This window comes from Scyliorhinus canicula, chromosome 17 (genome assembly GCF_902713615.1).
Source record: "Scyliorhinus canicula chromosome 17, sScyCan1.1, whole genome shotgun sequence".
NCBI classification, from domain to species: Eukaryota; Metazoa; Chordata; class Chondrichthyes; order Carcharhiniformes; family Scyliorhinidae; genus Scyliorhinus; species Scyliorhinus canicula.
The window spans coordinates 89,950,252-89,971,620 of record NC_052162.1 but is presented as its reverse complement, the minus strand read 5'-3'; the positions used below and the strand labels follow the sequence as shown (position 1 = coordinate 89,971,620).

The 21,369-nt window shown below is 49.2% G+C and overlaps 1 protein-coding gene across 1 annotated transcript in view; it reads left to right on the top strand.

The window, feature by feature from the left end:
• The window catches only part of LOC119951992 (sodium- and chloride-dependent neutral and basic amino acid transporter B(0+)-like), a 79,571-nt gene that overhangs the window by 44,692 nt on the left and 13,510 nt on the right, over positions 1-21,369 (top strand). Inside the window, exons 8-10 of the mRNA XM_038775442.1 lie at positions 1,337-1,565; positions 2,197-2,322; positions 16,936-17,054. Coding sequence (XP_038631370.1) covers positions 1,337-1,565; positions 2,197-2,322; positions 16,936-17,054 — 474 coding nt within the window. The remainder of the gene's footprint in view (positions 1-1,336; positions 1,566-2,196; positions 2,323-16,935; positions 17,055-21,369) is intronic.

Below are 21,369 nucleotides of genomic sequence, written 5' to 3'. Positions count from 1 at the left end.
CAAAATCAACGTGGATGTATAAAAGGGAAGTCATGTTTGACAAACTGACTGAAGTTTTTTGAGGACATAACTAGTAGAATAGAAAGGGTGAACTAGTTGATGTGATGTATTTGGATTGTCAAAACGCTTTTGTGAAAGTTGCACACAACCAAAGCAGCAGGACAGATTATTTAAATAGTGATGGATTGGGAAACAAAAACAGAAAATACTGGACAATCTCAGCAGGTCTGTGGTTAGAAGGGAGCTAACATTTCGAGTCTGAATGACTCTTTGTTAAAGCGGATAGGACGGGAAATATTGACATACAAATGATCCTCCTACCGGTCACTGAAAACAAGCATGCAGATACGGCAAGCAGGCAAATGGCATGTTGGTTTTCATTACAAGAGGACTTGAGTACAAGAGCAAGGATGTCTTTTTGCAGCTGTGCAAGGCCTTAATTTGACCAGATATAGAGTATTGAGTGCAGTTTTGGTTTGCTTATCAAAGAAAAGATCCATTTGCTATACAGTAGCAGGAGTACAGTGAAGGATCACCAGACTGATTCCTGGGATAGCAAGATTGTCATACAGGGAAAGATTGAGTAGGCTAGGCCTGTAATCACTGAGAGGGGATCCAGTTGAAAGATTTAAAACACTGACAGGGCTGGACAAACTCGATGCAGGGATGTTGTTTCCTGTGGCTGAGGGATCTAGGACAAGCAGTCACTGTCTCAGAAAGTGGGATAAGCCATTTAGAACTGAGATGAGAAGAAACCCTTTTCAATCAGAGGGTGATGAAGGCTATGGAGGCCAAGTCACTAAATTTAAGAAGGCAACAGATAGACTTCTGAGCTCTAACGGTGTCACGAGGTATGGGGAGAGCACAGGAATTTGATGCTCAGAGGATCAGCCATGAGCATATGAAATGATGGAGCAGGCTCTTAGAACCAAATGACCTTTTCATGCAACCAATTTTCTATTATGCTATGTTTCTAATTTATTGCCACTAAGATTTGATTGTTAACATCAATAACATTCTGATGGACTTCTGATGCACCTTAAATTTATGCTGTTTTCACCAAAGGTGACCCTAATTAAATCAAACCTAAAGTTGCTTCAAAACTTAGCAGCACAAAGCATTTCTACTCCTCAGTAGACAGGGAGACGGAATGAATGTCTGACTAAGGAAGACTCCATTGGCTACAGGGAGTTTCATTCAGTCAGCTCACCATTGCATTGAGCTCGTGTTCTGATTCCCATATGTTTCTCATGCATATTGCAGTTTTATCTGTACCAATTTAGCAAACACATGTTAAAGTTCTTACAACGGATTAATGCTACCTTCTATTTCCCAGGTCTGGAAAGATGCTGCAACACAGATTTTTTTTTCACTGTCAGTCGCTTGGGGAGGTTTAACAGCCCTGTCATCCTACAACAAGTTCCACAATAGCTGTTATACAGATGCCATCATTGTCTGTGTTGTTAATTGTGCTACGAGTGTGTTTGCTGGATTTGCCATCTTCTCCATCCTGGGACACATGGCTCATATACAAAACAAGCTTGTTCCAGAGGTTGCAAAGTCAGGTAACGGCAAAGTCAAACTTCTGTTAAAATAATTCCAGAAGTATAAAACTTTTCTTGCTCAACAACTCAGCCTGTTAACACAATCTGTATCCAATGGTTTTGAACTGGAGATATTTGAACATAAATGTGTAGCTTGACCAAACAACCACAGCGCAAACTGCTTGTACTTCACAATGGTGGGACTGACATTCCCTCACTGTTAACTGCGAGAGTCCAACTTGGAAAGAGTTTAGCTATTCTCCCACCTGGTCCTTGTGGAAAAACATCATAAAGAACAAAACCAGCATTGAATTAGTCGCATTAATTGGAGGGACTCCAGGACAGCTGAGCAATGAGAAAATATCCCACTACTGCAAGCTCCTCTGAGGGTGGGGACAGGCACATTGTTGGGATAGAATAGAGGGATAACTGCAGATAACTATGATAAATACTGGCGTTTCCTCCAATCTGCATCGCTGACATCACTCTCCCTGATGGAAAGAAACTACAAGGTCTCAGGCTGAACACACAAATGAGATACTTTTCTGATAGTCTGGATTCTAAAGTAATTAATAAGTTATAAATAAATGACATTAGTTTACAGTATCTTCCTCTTCAGCGTCATTAATTGCACCATTTCAATCCATTGTAGGTTTCGGTTTGGCTTTCATCGCTTACCCAGAGGCCCTTGCACAGTTGCCAGTGGCACCTTTATGGTCCATTTTATTTTTCTTCATGCTGGTCACTCTGGGACTCGACAGTCAGTTTGCAATCATAGGTAAGAATGACATTACTTTTAATTCACATGGCAAATTCTCCAATTTTGAGACTAAGTGTGGTGGTTGGGGGGCTCCGGCAGGACATTTCCCACTGGCCAGAATGGCAGGATCCTGCCCAAATTCTACACTTGGAACCTCATTATTTTAACATTCTATTGGTTAAATAAATAAACAATGTACATGGGTCTATGTACATTGTACATGGTGCAAATGCCTACTTCCTCCCTTACAGGTCCCACCTTTATTAACCCCCCATTCTGAGCTAAACTAAACCCACACCCCACACCCCACCTTCTGCTGACGATTAATTTTCCACAAAGAAGTCGACGAACGGTTGCCACCTCCGGGCGAACCCTAACAGTGGCCTTCTCAAAGTGAACTTGGTTTTCTCCAAACAGAGAAAGCTAGCCATGTTGGATAGCCAGGTCTGTAACTTCGGGGGCCTTGAGTCCCTCCAAGCTAATAATATCCGTCGCCGAGCTACCAGGGAAGCAAAGGCCAGAATGTGTGCCTCTTTCTCCTCCTGGATTCCCGGATCTTCCAACACCCCGAAAATCGCAACCTCCGGACTTGGTGCCACCCTTGTTTTTACCACCATGGACATGACATCTGCAAACACCTGCCAGAATTCCCTGAGCTTTGGGCATGTCCAGAACATATGGACATGGTTCGCTGCCCCCCCTCGCACACCTTGCGCACCTATCCTCCACCCCAAAGAACCTGCTCATCCGAGCCACTGTCATGTGAGCCCGGTGAATGACCTTAAACTGTATCAGGCTGTGCCTGCCGCATGTTGTGGCCGCGTTTACTCTACTCAACGCATCCGCCCAGAGACCATCCTCTATCTCTCCTCCTAACTCTTCTTCCCACTTGCGCTTCAGCTCCTCAGTCTGTGTATCCTCTGACCCCATGAGTTCCTTATCGATGTCAGAGACCTTCCCTTATCCCACCCACACTCTGGAAACTACCCTATCCTGTATCCCCCTTGGTGGTAGGAACGGGTTGAGACCTGCCTTCGTAGGAAGTCCCACACCTGTAGGTACCTAAATTAATTTCCCCTCGCCAATCCAAATTTCTCCTCCAGCTCCCTCAGGCTAGAAAAGCTCCCCTCTATAAACATATCCCCCATCTTCTCAATTCCCGCCCTCTGCCATCTCTGAAACCCCCCGTCCATCCTTCCCGGGGCAAACCGGTGATTATTACAAATTTGGAGACCAGACCGGTGCTCCCTCCGTTCCCACATGCTTCCTCCATTGCCCCCAGACTCTCAGGGCCGCCACCACCACGGGGCTGGTGGAGTACCATGCCGGTGGGAACGGCAGAGATGCCGTTATCAATGCCCCCAAGCTGGTGCCCTCACATGATGCCGCCTCCATACGCTTCCATGCCGACCCTCCCCCCACCACCCACTTCCTAATCATGGCTATATTTGCCACCCAATAGTAGTTACTGAAGTTTGGCAGCGCCAGCCCGCCCTTTCCCCGGCTCCGCTCAAGCATCCCCTTTTTTACTCGCGGGGTCCTGCCCGCCCATACAAAGCCAGTGATCACTTTGTTGACCCGTTTTAAAAAGTACCGCGGAATAAAGATGGGGAAAACACTGGAACACGAATGGGAATATCGGGAGGACCGTCATCTTCACCGTCTGCATCTTCTCAGCTAATGACAACGGGAGGGCGTCCGACCTTCGGAAATCGTCCTTCATTTGGTCTACTAATCGGGCCAGATTAAGTTTGTGCAACCGTTCCCATTCCCGTGCCACTTGAATGCCTAGGTATCTAAAGCTTCCCCCTAGCACTCTAAACGGCAGCTCCCCCAGTCGCCTGTCCTGTCCCCTTGCCTGGATCGCAAACATCTCACTTTTCACCATATTTAGCTTATACCCCGAAAACCAGACAAATTCCCCTATAATCCTCATGATTTCTTCCATCCCCTCTATTGCGTCCGATACATACAGAAACAGGTCGTCTGCGTAAAGCAAGACTCTGTGTTCCACTCCCCCCAGACCAGCCACTTCCATCCCCTCTATTGGGTCCGATACATACAGAAACAGGTCGTCTGCGTAAAGCAAGACTCTGTGTTCCACTCCCCCCAGACCAGCCACTTCCATCCCCTCTATTGGGTCCGATACATACAGAAACAGGTCGTCTGCGTAAAGCAAGACTCTGTGTTCCACTCCCCCCGGACCAGCCCCTTCCATCCCCTCTATTGGGTCCGATACATACAGAAACAGGTCGTCTGCGTAAAGCAAGACTCTGTGTTCCACTCCCCCCGGACCAAACCCTTCCAGCCCCTTGAGGCTCTCAGTGCAATTGCCAACAGCTCTATGGCTGATGCCAACAACAGTGGGGAGAGGGGGCATCCCTGTCTCATCCCCCGATGCTGCCTAAAGTAGTCCAATGCTGCCCTATTCATCCGTATGCTCGCCACAGGAGCCTGACACAGCAACCTGACCCAGTCAATAAAGCCCCACCCATCCCAGTACCTCCCACAGATATTCCTATTCTACTTGATCAAAAGCCTTCTCTGCGTTCATTGTGACTACTACCTCTACCTCCCTACCTTCTGGGGGCATCATTATCACATTTAACAACCTTTTTACATTGGCCACCAACTGTCTTCCCTTAACAAACCCCGTCTAGTCCTCCCCAATCACATCTGGAACACAGTCTTGAATCCTAGAGGACAGAATTTTGGCCAGCAGTTTGGCGTCCATAGGGGTATCGGCCTGTAGGACCCACACAGCTCCAGATCCTTATCCCGCTTCAGAATCAGCGAGATCGTGGCCTGTGACATTGGCGGGGAAGCCCCCCCTCTCCCCCTTGCCTCATTGAATGTCCTCATCAGCACCGGTCCCAATATCCCAGAGAACTTTTTATAGAACTCCACTGGGTACCCGTCAGGCCCCGTGGCTTTACCCGACTGCATGGCCTTCAGCTCCTCCACTATCTCTTAGATCCCGATTGGGGCCCCCAGTCCTTCTACCAGCTCCCCATCCACCTTTGGGAAATTCAGCTCCCCTAGGAAATGCCTCATCCCCTCCGGCCCAGGTGGGGGTTCCGACATACAGCCTACTGTAAAACTTCTTAAATGCCTTATTCACCCCTGCTGAGTCTCCAACCAGGTTCCCATCTCCACCCTTTGCTTTCCCGATCTCCCTGGCTGCCTCCCTCTTTCTTAGCTGCAGTGCAAGCATTCTGCTGGCCTTCTCTCCATGCTCATAAATCGCCGCCCTCGCATTTCTCAGCCGCTATATCGCCCTCACTGTGGTTAACAAGCCGAACTCCGCCTGTAGCCTCTGCCGTTTCCCTTAAAAGCCCTGCCTCTGGGGTCTCCGCATACCTCCTGTAGACCTGTAGTATCTCCTTTACCAGTCAGTCGGTCTCTGCCCTGTCTGCCTTCTCCCTGTGGGCCTGTATCGAGATCAGCTCCCCTCTAACCACCGCCTTCAATGCCTCCCAGACCACCACTGCCGAAAGTTCCCCCGTGTCATTGACCTCCAGGTAATTCTGAATACATTTCCTCAACCGCCCACACACCGCCTCGTCAGCTAATAGTCCCACATCTAACCTCCAGTGGGGGCTCCAGTTACTGTCTTTACTACCCTTTAGGTTAACCCAGTGCGGGGCATGGTCTGAGATTGTGATCGCTGAGTACCCAGTGTCCACCACCCCCGTCAGTCAAGCCCTGCCCAGAATAAAGAAATCAATCCGGGAGTACACTTTATGCGCGTGTGAGTAGAAGGTGAACTCCTTCACTCTTGGATGCCCAAATCTCCATGGGTCCACCCCCAACCCCCCCCCCCCCCCCCCCCCCCTCCCACACCACCCCTCCTCTCCGCCCCCCCACCCCATCTGCTCCATGAACGCTTTTAGTTCCTTTGCAATTGCTGGCACTCTGCCCATTTTTGAGCTTGACCGGTCTAAGCCAGGGTCAATAACTGTGTTGAAGTCCCCTCCCATGACCAGCTTATGCGAATCCAGGTCCGGTATCTTCCCCAGCATCATCTTTATAAACTCCACATTGTCACAATTTGGCGCATACACGTTTACTGGTACCACCTGCATCCCCTCTAATTTCCCACTGGCCATAATGTACCGGCCTCCCACATCCAAAACTATTCTTCCCGCCTCAAACATCACTCGCTTGTTGATCAGGATCGCGACCCCTCTAGTCTTCAAGTCCAGTCCCGAGTGAAAAACCTGTCCCACCCAACCTTTCCTTAATTTAATCTGGTCAGCTACTCTAAGGTGCATCTCCTGCATCATTACCACGTCCTGCTTCAGTCCTCTCAAATGCGCGAACACGCATGCCCTCTTGACCGATCCATTCAGCCATCTTACATTCCAGGTGATTAGTCTCGTTGAGGGACTCATCGCCCTCCCTCCACATCGCCGATCAGCCATCCCCTCTCTTGGGCCAGTTGCCAGCTCGTGCCCCACGCCTCCACCGGCCCACCCCCAAGCTGCCTCCGACTTCCTCTCTGTCCCTCAGCAAAAGTCCCTCCCTTGTCAGCAGAACATTTCCCCCCCCCCCCCCCCCCCCCCTCACCCTCTGGTAACAGCACAACATAAATCAACCCCATTAATAAGCCTAACATCTGCTCACCCCCCACTATGCTTCCGTTAGCTAGCCCACCCAGCTAGCTTGGTGGCTCGCGCCCTGGCGCCAGACATTCTCCCACCTATTGCTCCCTCACCACCCTCCCCCCTGCTCTTACATACATATTCAAATGAAAAACAATCCCAACACAATTGCCTGACAGAGAGAAAAAAATAAACAGCTAAACAAAAGATCCAGCATTTGGTCAAACACACATAAAACATAGATCATTATAGCGCAGTACAGGCCATTCGGCCCTCGATGTTGCGCCGACCTGTGAAACCGCTCTAAAGCCCATCTACACTATTCCCCCAACAGTGCAAATGCAACCTTTAACTCACTCAGCTCAATACAGAAGGCATTACAAATAATGTCCGCAAAACAAAAAACGAGAAACTTTTTTTGAACATAAACATTGCAGCAAAGTTCAAAGTTCTCAGTCCGACACCAGTCCTTTCCTTTTCGTGAAGTCCAGCGCTTCCTCAGGCGACTCGAAATAAAAATGTTGCTCCTCGTATGTGACCCAGAGGCGGGCCGGATACAACAGCCCGAACTTCACCTTTTTCTTAAAAAGGGTCAACCTTATCTGGTTAAACCCCGCTCTTCTCCTGGCCACCTCTGCACTCAGGTCCTGATAGATCCGCAGGATACTGTTGTCCCATTTACAGCTCCGTGTGTGCTTGGTCCACTGTAAAATACACCTTATCCAAATACCTGTGGAATCTCATCACCATTGCCCTTGGACGTTCTCCCATTCGTGGCTTCCTCGCGAGCACTCTGTGAGCCCTGTCCACCTCCAAGGGTCAGGGGGAATGCCCCATTCCCCAGCAGCTTCTCGAACATGCCCGCTATGTATGCCCCAGTGTCCGCTCCTTCGGACCCCTGCGGGAGCCTAATAATTCTCAAGTTCTGCAGGCGGGACCTGTTCTCTAGGTCCTCCACCTTCTTCAGGAGTCTTTTCTGCTGGTCTCTCAGCATCCCCACCTCCAACTCCACTGCAGTTTGATGTTTCTCCTGTTCAGCCAGCGCCTTCTCTACCTGCTGGATCGCCCGATCTTGGGCATCCAGTCTAAGCTCCAGCCGCGCAATCGGTTCTTTAATCGGGTCCAAGCATTTCTGCTTCTGCTTGATGAAGCCTTCCTGAATAAACTGCATCAGCTGCTCCATTGATCGCTGGGTCGACAAGCCAGAGGTCCAGTCCTCCACCATGCTTCCTCCCAGTGCAGCTTTAGCCCAAATCTTCTCTGTTACTCTGTTTCCGCCTTTGCAAGCACTTCTAGTCCTCCTCTCCATGCACCGATGTGGGAATCCACTCCACAATTGCCTCTGTCATCAATTTTTCAAATCAAGTCCAGTAAAAAATCGGAGGAAAAGGTCCAAAAGTCCGACCCGAGTGGGAGCCACCAAATGTGCGACTTACTCCTTCATAGCTGCCACCGAAGTCGGAACCTCATTATTTATGCACAAGCGAAATTTCCTGCTGAGCCGGCTGCTGATATGTCTGCCTGCCGTCAGCTGACCAGTTTGAAGGTCCCAGCACCATATCTAAATACCGGTTTGCAGAGTCACTTCACGCTCTCCAGCCCAGATGTCTTCACCAGACCATGCCAGCTGTCAACAATCAAGATTAAAAAGACTAACAGTCTCAAGAAATCTGTTCCTCAATTTAATCACCCTCCACCTAAACCTATCACACATGAAGTGCCAATATCCCACTTAGACCTCTACCTATTGCATCTGGACTTTTTGTCCATCACCTTCCAGTAAACAATGTGGTATCCATTTGCCCCCTTGTTTCATGCAGACTGTCGGGGTCAAGCTTCCCTCCCCTCAGTCTTCACTCTGCCATCCATTGTTTGTTGTTCTTCACCCACCTCGTTGACCATCTGCCTGCCATGACGGGCCTTACCCCTCCTCATTGCAGAGCCCTCCTTAAACTTTGCCCTACTTGATTTTGTCAGGCCATCAAGCCCCCGACTGACTTTGCACTCCACCCCTGGTCAAGCTTTGGACCACTGTTGTGGTGGCTGCATGAGCCCCATGTGCCAGAGCTGTCCAGATAGATTCCAGATAGATGCTAGTGTGTGGCAGCAGGGGAAAAGAAACCCCTGTCCGCCCCAACCTCAGGGCTGTCCAGGACCACTCAGTGACACAGGAGGGTCCATAGGCCCAGCATCACGGTTCTGTCCATGAAGACGGGCTTGGTATAAGGATGGAGGGCAAGAACCAGTCTTCCCCAGCAGAGTGGTAAACAGTGCATCAGAAGCAGCACACCACAATGGCAGAAATGTTGCACTCAACTCAAAGTCTGTTGTGAACCTGAGGAACACTTGTACATGTCACTCTTTATCAGTCGGGTTTTAGACCATCCTGATTTCACACTGGTGTGACGCAAGATTGGAACCCTGATGGGATGCCAATGGGCAGCTGCTTTAATGAGCATTCATAAGATGCAAATGGAATTCATGCCACCACGCAGCAGGAAGACAGACGTGCCATGAACCCATCATTGGGAGAATTGCAATATGATTTTACATCGGCAGGTTTCCAAATTTTTGCCTCCCGCTAGTTTCTCCACATCTGCCCGCCACTAAACCTATCGGGGACGAGCTGGGAGAATTCCACCCCACATATCAGGCAGCACGGTAGCACAAATGATTAGCACTGTGGCTTCACGGCGCCAGGGTCCCAGGTTCGATTCTCTGCTGGGTCACTGTCTGTGCGGAGTCTGCCGCTCTCCCCGTGTGGGTTTCCTCCAGGTGCTCCATTTCCTCCCACAGTCCAAAGACGAGCAGGTTAGGTGGATTGGTCATGATAAATTGCCCTTAGTGACCAAAAAAGGGTGGGAGGAATATTGGGTTACGGGAACAGGGTGCAAGTGAGAGCTGAAGTGGTCGGTGCAGACTCGATGGGCCAAATGGCCTCCTTCTGCTCTGTATGTTCTATGTTCTATTTCTTTCTGTACCTGTCCCTGACATTTTACTGATCTATCTACATGGGCCCCTTAATTTCCTTTGACCGCCATTGTTTCTAGTTTTTCACCAATTAAAAGCACACTGTTTTACCCCTTTTGGATCCAAAGTGAATGGCCTCACACTTGCCGTCATTGAAGGCTGTTTGCCACAGGTCAGCCCATTTTTTAAATCAAATCGCTTCAATCTACATGATTGCAAATCACACAAAGATATGTCGCATTGTAAGTAAGATCCCCTATCTTTGTGTCATTGACAAACGTGTATCTGCGGCTTTCTTTCCAGGTCATTAATAAATATGATGGATAGTTGAGAACCATGAGAGGCATCAGCAGTCACACGCTGCCAATTAGAGAATTATCCCAAAATACCTACGCTCCTCTGGCACTCAATCAATTTCCTAACCAGGTCCAAATTTGCCTGAAATTCTATGGGTGAATTCTCCATTTCAGAGGCTAAAGTGTTGACGCCGGGACTGAATTGGTTGACTCCAACGACCACGGAAGTGGTGCCAGTCCCGGAGCAATTCATGATCTGTAAATAAATTATCACCAGTGGCACGTGGAACACGAGTGATTCTGATGAAGAACGATGTCCGATTCCATGGGGCCGGGATTGGCACACGCGAGGCTGACAAGCTGCAGCCACATATCAGCACTCCATACACCATACGCACTGATCCCAGCAGCAAGATGGCAGCACGAAGAGTGGCCCTGGCTGGCACTGCAGCCTCTGCACCCGCATGTCCCCCTCACTTCTCCCTCTTCTCTAATCCCCGCACCCACTGCCGGCTGTTCACCCTGGCACTCTGCCCTCCGCACCTCACCCCTGGCCCTATCGATGCCTGGCACTGTGGTGGCCTCTGGCCTCGGCATCCATTCCTGCTGGCAGTTAAGGTGACGGTCACCCTAAATGTTTTCTCCAAGGGGTCTTCCAGGCGCCGGTTTGGCCTACCATGCCAGGAATACACGCTGCGGTCCCCGTCTGTCGCTCTCCTGTAGAGGCCACTGTCAGCATCCTCCTTGGGTGGGTCATGTGTTGACCGCCGGCAGGGTGGCACCCAGTTGTGGGGGGGACTCCACATACGGTTGATGTCACTCTGCACGACCACGGGCTATGGTGGGCGGGCAGCGGGTGCTTAGCAGGATGACCTCATTGCGTGCCACGTTGCTCCGTGCCTGGACACCCAGGTCCCGGAACCCCACGGCCATCCCCTGGTCATCCTCCACAGCTTCCACTAGCCCTGGCAGACGCCACTCGCACCCGCCGCCCCCACCCCCAGCCAGCTAAGCCAGTGGCAGGACAGTCCCGCCTCTGAGAGCATGTTTTACCTTCTCCCTCCTTCAGCAGCTACGGCGCCTGTTCCCGATTTTTAAAACCACATGGAAAATTCGCCATTGGCAATTCCTCCTGGTAGAGGCGGATCATCGCGAAGGTCCTGGAGAATACCAGGTCGGGTCCGTCAATGATATGCCAGCGGCGTTTACTGTATGTGCGGAGTAGAATGCATTGACGCCATTGTCAAGGCACCAGAGCATGGCATTCTGTCAGATGCCTGGCGCCGACCACGTTTTTCGGCTGACGTGCAGTTCTCCATCCAATCATGGGCAGGATTCTCCGATCCCTCCCCCCCCCCCCCCCGCCGGGTGGGAGGGTCGTCAGGGGTTGGCGCGAATCCCGGCAATTCTCCCGCCCCCCCAAAGACAGGAACATCGTGAGTCGCACCGCCCACCTCGGAGAATGGCGGGGTCCGGCACGACTCAATGGGCACCGGGGCCGCCCGAATTCTCCAGCCTGCCCTGGGCCGAAGTCCCGTCCACCTGTGGCTGGTCCTGCCGGCGTAAATCAGAGTAGGTCCCTTACTGGGGGGATCTTGCGGCGCGGGCGGGCTGCGGGGTTCCTGGGGAGTCGCGGGGGGATCTTGCCCCGCGAGGTGCCCCCACGGTGGCCTGGCCCGCAGTCGGGGCCCACCGATCTGCGAGCGGGCCTGTGCCGTGGGGGCACTCTATTCCTTCCGCATCGGCCGTTGTGGTCCTCCACGATGGCCGATGCGGAAGTGAATCCCTGTGCGCATGTGCGAGGATGACGCCAGCATGCGCTGGCGCTCCCGTGCATGTACCGACTCGTGCCGGCTGGCGGAGGGCCCTTCGGCGCTGGTTGGCATGGTGCCAGGCCCCTACCCGCCGGCCGGCAGAGCGCCAACCACTCACTCCAGGCAGGATTCCGCACCTTTGGGGCGGCCCGCCGCCGGAGTGGTTTACGCCACTCCGTCTCACCGGGACAACCTGCCCCGCCAGGTATGGGAGAATCCCGCCCCACATTTCCCGATTCCGGAATCAGCCGACAGAGAATCCCGCCCTCTAAGTTTCAACTTTCATTGACAGTCTCTCATAAAGAACTTCATCAAATGCGTCTGTCTGTCCATATAAATAACATCTATAGACATTCACTAATCACTACTTTAGTCAGCCCTTCAAAAGATTCATGTGAGATTAATCCTTGCTGGTTTTCACTGATCAGCTGAAAATATTAAATCTGTTGAGTCGCCCTATCCTTCAATATCGTAATTTCCCAACAGCAGATGTCAGGCTAATTAATCCCTAATTTTCTTCACGCACCTTTCTTAATTAGCAGAGACACGACAGGATGGAATTCTCCCATGCTCACACTGGCAGGTACAGTGGTAGGTGGTGAGGGGATAATTCTGCTGGAGACACAAAAATCGGTTTTACATCGGCATCCATTACCTGTGGGATCTTCTGCTGGCACATGTCATGGTGGATTGGGAAACCTGCTAGAGGCCAACGTGAAACTGATTTGCACCTCGCTAATAGGATGCAGATGAATGCCCAACCACCCACGCCCAACTCTAACGCCAGCAGGAAAACACATCGGTGCAAACCATGTCAGAAACAATGTGGCGTGCAGATGTGGTTAGTCACCCGAACAATGCCCGGGGCTGAACCCAGAGTCCAGGTTGGAGGCCATCACAAACCTAGATTCTCATACACCACAGCAATGGGTAGATGGAGCATCTACAGGTCGACATTTCACATTCGGAGGTCCATCTTAAGGCCTCAGTGTTTCTGGGGATTCATTAGCTTTCTCAAGAGGTCCATCTTCCATCCTCAGAGCTCTCCCAAAGATTCACCTTCATTTTCAGGAAGCCCATCATATTTCTTCAATAGTGTGTCAGTGATGTTGGGCGCCTTCTCAATTTCGCGTCCAGATACAACGACGCATCATCCGCCCACTGCCACCATGGAATATGGCATAAAGGTCCAGGTGTATAATTAATGAGGTCGGGGTCAAATAATGTGTGTTTTTCCTCCAGCCTCCACAGCAGGAAACACTCCAGATTCCCATCCCTCCACGGACTTCCCCAGATGGGAGAATTCTGCCCACAGTTTTTCAATTGAAATAATACTAATAATAATAATAATCGCTTAGTGTCACAAGTAGGCTTCAAATGAAGTTACTGTGAAAAGCCCCTTGTCGCCACATTCCGGCGCCTGTTCGGGGAGGCCGGTACGGGAATTGAACCGTGCTGCTGGCCTAGGAGAGGTTCCTGAAATGAGAAAACTTTGAAAGGTTATATGTCGTTAATGGTCCTTTCATACCCTGGGGTAGAATTAACCTTGTTCTGGGGATATCTTGCTCTTTAGTGCCACTATTTACTTGATTATTGGTATTTTATTTACCTTAATTGTGGTGAGTCACTGATCTTAATTTAATGCAGGTTTCCTTGGAATGTCTAACATGCCTTTGTCTTCATCCACTGGAAATACAGATGCAGAGTAATATTCAATGTGTCTGTTACTTCCTTGCTTTTATTGACAATATCACCATTATCACTTTTCAAAGGTTCCTCATTGACCCTGATCACACTCATTTCCTAATAGCATTGTAAAATAAAACTTGTGTTGATTTTGATATCCCTTCCAGCTTTCTTCATGCGCTCTTTTTGTAGCATTCACTATCGGATTTTTTCTTTGTACGTTTCCCAACTCCAGGATCAGTGTTTATTTTTGCATTTTTTAAATGTTATTTTGGTCTCCCTTCCACCGTGCCAACTCAAGTGTCATTCATCATACTCTTTCATCGTCTCTGTTCGCAATTTTTGGTACATGTATGAAGGGCTGGATTCTCCATTGCCCGGCACTGGGAGCGGGTTTCCCGATCTGACAGAGAATGGAACGTTGGCCGAAAAATGGGATCAGCGCCAAACCTGTTCCGATGCTCCAGTTTGTTGCTGGTGGCAGCAGCGGGCTACATGCCCCGCTCCACTGCCACCATGCAAATTGGTGATATGTAACCATTTGCATCTCATTCACGGGCTGGAAATCTGAATCTCCCCTGAGATTCCCAACCCTTCCCTTAATCTTAATAACCTTAATAATCTTTATTGTCACAAGTAGCAGGGTAGCATGGTAGCATGGTGGTTAGCATAAATGCTTCACAGCTCCAGGGTCCCAGGTTCGATTCCCGGCTGGGTCACTGTCTGTGTGGAGTCTGCACGTCCTCCCCCTGTGTGCGTGGGTTTCCTCCGGGTGCTCCGGTTTCCTCCCACAGTCCAAAGATGTGCGGGTTAGGTGGATTGGCCATGCTAAATTGCCCGTAGTGTCCTAATAAAAGTAAAGTTAAGGGGGGGTTGTTGGGTTACGGGTATAGGGTGGATCCGTGAGTTTGAGTAGAGTGATCATGGCTCGGCACAACATTGAGGGCCGAAGGGCCTGTTCTGTGCTGTACTGTTCTATGTTCTATGTTCTAAGTAGGCTTACACTAACACTACAATGAGGTTACTGTGAAAATCCCCTCGTCACCACATTCTGGCACCTGTTCGGGTACAAAGAGGGAGAATTCAGAATGTCCAATTCACCTAACAAGCACGACATTTGGGACTTGTGGGATGAAACCGGAGCACCCGGAGGAATCCCACACAGACATGGAGAGAACGTGTTAGACTCCGCACAGACGGTGACCCAAGCCAGGAATCGAACCCGGGTCCCTGGGTTCTGTGAAGCCACAGTGCTAACCATTGTGCTAGCGTGCCGCCCCTCGGACCATCCATCTCTTCCCTCTCCCATCATCCATCCATCCCATCCCTCTCCCTCCGTCCATCCATCCCTTCCTTCTCCCTTAGTCCATCCATCTCATCCCTCTCCCTCCGTCCATCCATCCCTTCCTTCTCCCTTAGTCCATCCATCCCATCCCTCTCCCTCCATCCATCCCTTCCATCACCCTTAGTCCATGCACTCCTTCCTTCTCCCTTGGTCATTCACTCCACCTTCCCCCTAGCTTTCTACCATCCCACTATCACAGTTCTGCCTCTGAGGATCATAATAACATCACCCTGAGTTGGCAGTATCAGCGGGTCTTGTCCATGGGACGGAGGATGATGACGACTCTGTGAGATGAGCTCTGCTGCTCCTCATTGTCTGACAAAGTCTGACTCCTGTCTCTAAGATAACATACCAGTGTCCGGCCCGATGTGTGCTGGCAATTCCTTCTCACTGGGGGGTAGCGGGAGATGGTGAACGGTTAGAGTTCACTCACTGGCGATGCTGTCATACAAGGCGGGCTCACACTGCTGCCCTCATGGCCTGCCACTTCTCAGTGAAGGTGTAACCATGCTGGTCCAGCGGCCGCTGCACAACACCAGGTCTCAGCCCATCCTTCAAACTGGTGAAGCAGAGGTTGGAGGCAGATCAGACTGATGAGGCAAAACTGTATAATGGTGAGCATTCACAATATGTGTGCCCTTCCCCCTTACTATCTATTCTATACTGCATGTGCCAACTTAATGTTATCTATCTTTCTACTCTTTCGTGGCCAACCGTTTCTTCTAGGTGTTACCCCAGGTGGCACATCAGACATGGGGAGTGGCATGCTGCTTGTCTCGCCCTCTGCTCTGTGATGCCCTTGGCAGGTGTTCTCTGGCGGGTATGGGCCTTGATGGATCCTGCTGACTTTGGAGTGTCACAGTTGATGACGTGTCAGCCTGTTCTTCCCGCTGTCCATGAGATGAACCAGTATCTAGTAAGGGGATTCGGCAGCGCTGAAGTGGTCCAGTGCTTCCCATGTGGGACAAGGGGAGGCCAGATGCGCCACCATCATCTTGCCCTGCCTTATCTGAACCATGGTCTCAATGCCCTCAGCCGTGACGCACTGGGTCATGTCCCTTGGCAACTGAGCCATGCCTTCACTGCCTCGGTTATGTCCCTCTTGGACTGTGTCAGGTCCTTCTGTGCCTGTGACAAGTCCCTCTGTGACTGGCTATGGGTCTGTCCAATGCTCTCAATGCCCTTTGTGAATGGACCAAGCTCTGGAGCACTGGAGCAATGTCCATCTGCGCCTGGGACATGTCCACCTATGACTGGGTCCTCTTGTCCTGCTCCTCAGCTAGGGATAGCACAGTGTGCCCAAAGCCTTGGACGTCTTGACACATGACTCTGATGTATTGCTCCTGGTGCAAAGGCAATTTAAGCGTACACATGTCTTGTGCTACACGGTAGCACGGCAGCACGGTAGCATTGTGGATAACGCAATTGTTTCACAGCTCCAGGGTCCCAGGTTCGATTCCGGCTTGGGTCACTGTCTGTGCGGAGTCTGCACATCCTCCCCGTGTGTGCGTGGGTTTCCTCCGGGTCCTCCGGTTTCCTCCCACAGTCACAAAGATGTGCGGGTTAGGTGGATTGGCCATGATAAATTGCCCTTAATGCCCAAAATTGCCCTTAGTGTTGGGTGGGGTTATGGCGATAGGGTGAAGGTGTTGACCTTGGGTAGGGTGCTCTTTCCAAGAGCCGGTGTAGACTCGATGGGCCGAATGGCCTCCTTCTGCACTGTAAATTCTATGATAATCTATGATATTCTGCCTCTTCGGGCTGGCTACCTGATTCAATTGCTTCATTACTTCAGAAAATGGACTTATAGTCAGGGGACAATTTCCTCATCAACTCCTGTTCTCTATTGGTGGGTTTTACTGGGCTGGATGAATCATTAATTGATCACTGAACTTATTTCACATTTTTTTCATCAGAAACAATTGTAACAACGTTGCTGGACAAGTTCCCAAATTCTCTGCGATCAAAGCGTATTTTTGTGACATCTGGTGCTTGCTTGTTGTTTTTTTTATTGGGCCTCGTATGTGTAACACAGGTATGTCACCTTTTAATAGTGTGTATTGTTTCCACATGTAGTGCTGCTTATTCTGTGATTAGGAAGGACCTTGTCCTGTTTTTTCCAGCTATTTAGGTTTGTGCAGGGATGGTGTGGGACTGACTGACCCTTCCTCTCTGCTGTTACTCAATCCAAAGCCCGGAAACTTGCCTTTGATATCATCTGGTGAATCAAACTTACATAGGCCCAGGTTTTCACAACAACGGAGAGCCTCCATGGCATGTCAAAAATGGCAGATGAACCTGGAAATCCTATCCATGATCATGGCACTTCCTACCTCTACACAGCCAGGACTGGAGTCTGGCTGGGGTTCAGGAGGATATAAACTAGTGTGGCCGGGGGTGAGAACTAGAGCGTTAGCTCAGAAGATGTCATAACTGAAGGGGAAATACTCTCTCAATTATTTCACTCAGACATCTGTGCAACCTCCCGATGTCTCACCAGACCTCCCATTCACTCAGGTACAGACATGGCTCAGCAATTGACAATAGGCTCTCTAGGATTGCTCGAGATGTCGATATTGATTGAAATTAATTTAAAGACCTCGAGAAGAAGGTTCACGACTCAAGTTTCAGTCAATTTTCCTTTTTCCTTTGGTGCTGTCATTTGCCATTCTGGACTTTTCTGACAATTGGGGTCCAATCAGTCTTTTGTCCAGCTGTAGTATAGTAACATAAAGTTTTCCCTAGATATTCCCCTCCATCTGTCCTTGAAATAAGAGGAAACAGAGCATTACAGGGCCGGTCAGGTTGTGTTGACTTGCTGGGTACCTTTAACATCCAAAGATCCTAATACCCAAAACACTTAGTTCACCGCTGTGCTTGCAAGTCCCTTCTTTAAGGGTGCAATTTGTTTAGAAAACCATGAACAAGTTATGCAACTTTCTATATTGTCTTAAACTCACCTAATGGAAGATCTTCTCCCAGTACAAAGACATGAAGGAGGAGCGGGCCAGAGTTGATTGGAAAAGGAGCCCAGCAGGGAAGACAGTGGAACAGCAATGGCGGGAGTTATTGGGGTTATTAGGGAGGCATAACTGATATTCATCCCAAGGAGGAGGAAACATGCTAACGGGAGGACAAGGCATCCATGGCTGACGAGGGGTGTCAAGGAGAAGCATACAAAGTGGCGAGGATTAGTGGGAAGCCAGAGGATTGGGAAGCCTTTAAAAGTGAGCAGAGGACAACTAAAAAAGCAGTAAGGGGGGAGAAGATGAAATATGAGTGCAAGCTAGCTAGTAATATACAGGAAGATAGGAAGAGGTTTTTTTTCAATATATAAAAGGTAAGAGAGATGCAAAAATAGACATTGGACCACTGGAAAATGTGGCTGGAGAAGTAATAATAGGAAACAAAGAAATGGCAGACGAACTGAATAGTTACTTTGCACCAGTCTTCACGGTGGAAAACACCAGTGGGATGCCAGAGCTTCAGGAGAACCAGGGGGCAGAGGTGAATGTAGTGACCATTACTAAGGAGAAGATTCTGGGGAAACTGAAAGGTCTGAATGTGGATAAGTCACCTGGACCGGATGGACTGCACACCGGATAGCTGAGGAAATTGTGGAGGCATTGGTGATGATCTTTCAGGAATCACTGGAGGCAAGAAGGGTCCCAGAGGACTGGAAAGTGGCTAATGTAACACCACTGTTTAAGAAGGGAGGGAGGCAGAAGACGGGAAATGATAGGCCGGTTAGCCTGACTTCAGTCATTGATAAGATTTTAGAGTCTGTTATTAAAGATGAGATCGCAAAGTACTTGGAAGTGCATCGTAAAATAGGACTGAGTCAGCACGGCTTTGTCAAAGGGAGGTCATGTCTGACAAATCTGTTAGAGTTCTTTGAGGAGGTAACAAGGAAGTTAGACAAAAGAAGAACCAGTAGACATGATTTATTTAGATTTCCAGAAGGCCTTTGACAAGGTGCCGCATGGGAAACTATTAAATAAATTAAAAGCTTATGGTGTTAAGGGTAAGATCCTGGCATGGATAGAGGATTGGCTGACTGACAGAAGGCAGAGAGTGGGGATAAAGGGGTCTTTTTCAGGATGGCAGCCAGTGACTTGTGGTGTGCCTCGGGGGTCTGTGCTGAGACCACAACTTTTCATAATATACATTAATGATCTGGAAGAAGGAACTGAAGGCACTGTTGCTACGTTTGCAGATGATACAAAGATCTGTAGAGGGACAGGTAGTATTGAGGAAGCAAGCGGGCTGCTAGGACAAGCTAGGAGAGTGGGCAATGAAGGGGCAAATTAAATACAATGTGAAAAAGTGTGAGGTTATGCACTTTGGAAGGAAGAAATTAGGCATAGATTATTTTCTAAATGGGGAAATGCTCAGGAAATCAGAGGCACAAAGGGATTTGGGAGGCCTTGTTAACGATTCTCAATGTTAATGTGCAGGTTCAGTTGGCAGTTAAGAAGACAAATGCAATGTTAGCATTCATGTCAAGAGGGCTAGAATACAAGACCAGGGAGGTACTTCTGAGGCTGTATAAGGTTCTGTTTGACCCCATTTGGAGTATTGTGAGCAGGTTTGGGCCCCGTATCTGACGAAAGATGTGCTGACCTTGGAAAGGGTCCAGAGGAGGTTCACAAGAATGATCCCTGGAATTAACAGCTTGTCGTATGAGGAATGGTTGAGGACTCTGGGTCTGTACTCGTTGGGGTTTAGAAGGATGAGGGGGGATCTAATTGAAACTTATGGGATACTGCGAGGCCTGGATAGAGTGGACGTGAGAGGATTTTTCCCATTGTAGGAAAAACTAGAACCAGAGGACACCATCTCAGACTAAAGGACGATCCTTTAAAACTGAGATGAGGAGGAATTTCTTCAGACAGAGGGTGGTGAATCTGTGGAACTCTTTACCACAGAAGGCTGTGGAGGCCAAATCACTGAGTGACTTTAAGACAAAGATAGATAGGTTCTTGATTAATAAGGGCATCGAGGGGTTATGGGGAGAAGGCAGGAGAATGGGGATTAGAAAAATATCAGCCATGGCGAAGCAGACTTGATGGGTCCAGCGGCCTAATTCTGCTCCGATGTCTTATGGTCTTATGCATGCTGTGTATGGAGGCAGCTGGCTGTTTAAATGATCAATTGCCTCCACATGAATGGAGTTTTAGTAGGTCAGGAGTATGAAGCCCAACCTTTGCAGATTAGGCCAGTAAGAGCTGGTTTGAACATAGAACATAGAACAGTACAGCACAGAACAGGCCCTTCGGCCCTCGATGTTGTGCCGAGCAATGATCACCCTACTCAAACCCACGTATCCACCCTATACCCGTAACCCAACAACCCCCCCCTCCTTAACCTTACTATTAGGACACTACGGGCAATTTAGCATGGCCAATCCACCTAACCCGCACATCTTTGGACTGTGGGAGGAAACCGGAGCACCCGAAGGAAACCCACGCACACACGGGGAGGACGTGCAGACTCCGCACAGACAGTGACCCAAGCCGGAATCGAACCTGGGACCCTGGAGCTGTGAAGCATTTATGCTAACCACCATGCTACCGTGCTGCCCCCTAACATGATGGACTCATTTGGATAGCACCCTTTTGGGCATGATCCTTTGAGAAATGTAATGCACCCTTTGGAATTGTTAAGAGTAAACATGGTTGTGAGTAAAAAGTGCATGAACTCATTGGAGCTGTCAGACCTCATTGGAAATTCCAAAGCTGTCAATGGATCTCTGCTGGATTTTAAATTAAAAGAAAAAACAAGTTGGCTTAAAAAATAATCAGTGTTTGATATTTCATCCTGTTGGCAGGAATCTGAGGGTAATCATATATGATTTGCTGCATTACTTATTTTATCACCTAACATCATCACGGGGTGCCAGTTAAGTGAGCAGTGTGATTGACAGCTCTGAGTGGCTGAATAATAGTTTGATTTCAAAAGAGTTAAAAGAATTTTAATGTATTTATTTTTTTTAAATAGTGATTTTATCACAGACACAATTATATTTTATGTCAGCATGGTTCCTGAGGTTTGGCCATGGTAGATGCCAGGTGAGCTGGCATGGAAGGGGGAAGGCCAATGTGGGGGGCACTGTTTTGGCATGGGTGTGCATTAAGTTGGCATGGGGGCTATAATGGGACTTAGGGATGTGGGAACATAGCGGGTATGAGGGTCATGGATGGGTGGTGTGATGAATGCAGAATTTTTGATATATTGGATTCTGGACATTTGGCAATTTGAGGGTTGAAAGCTTTAGAGTTAGAGTGTGTTTGACTCCAGTAGTCATGTTTTTAAAATAATCTTATTTCAGACCAGAAAGCTTTTCAGAG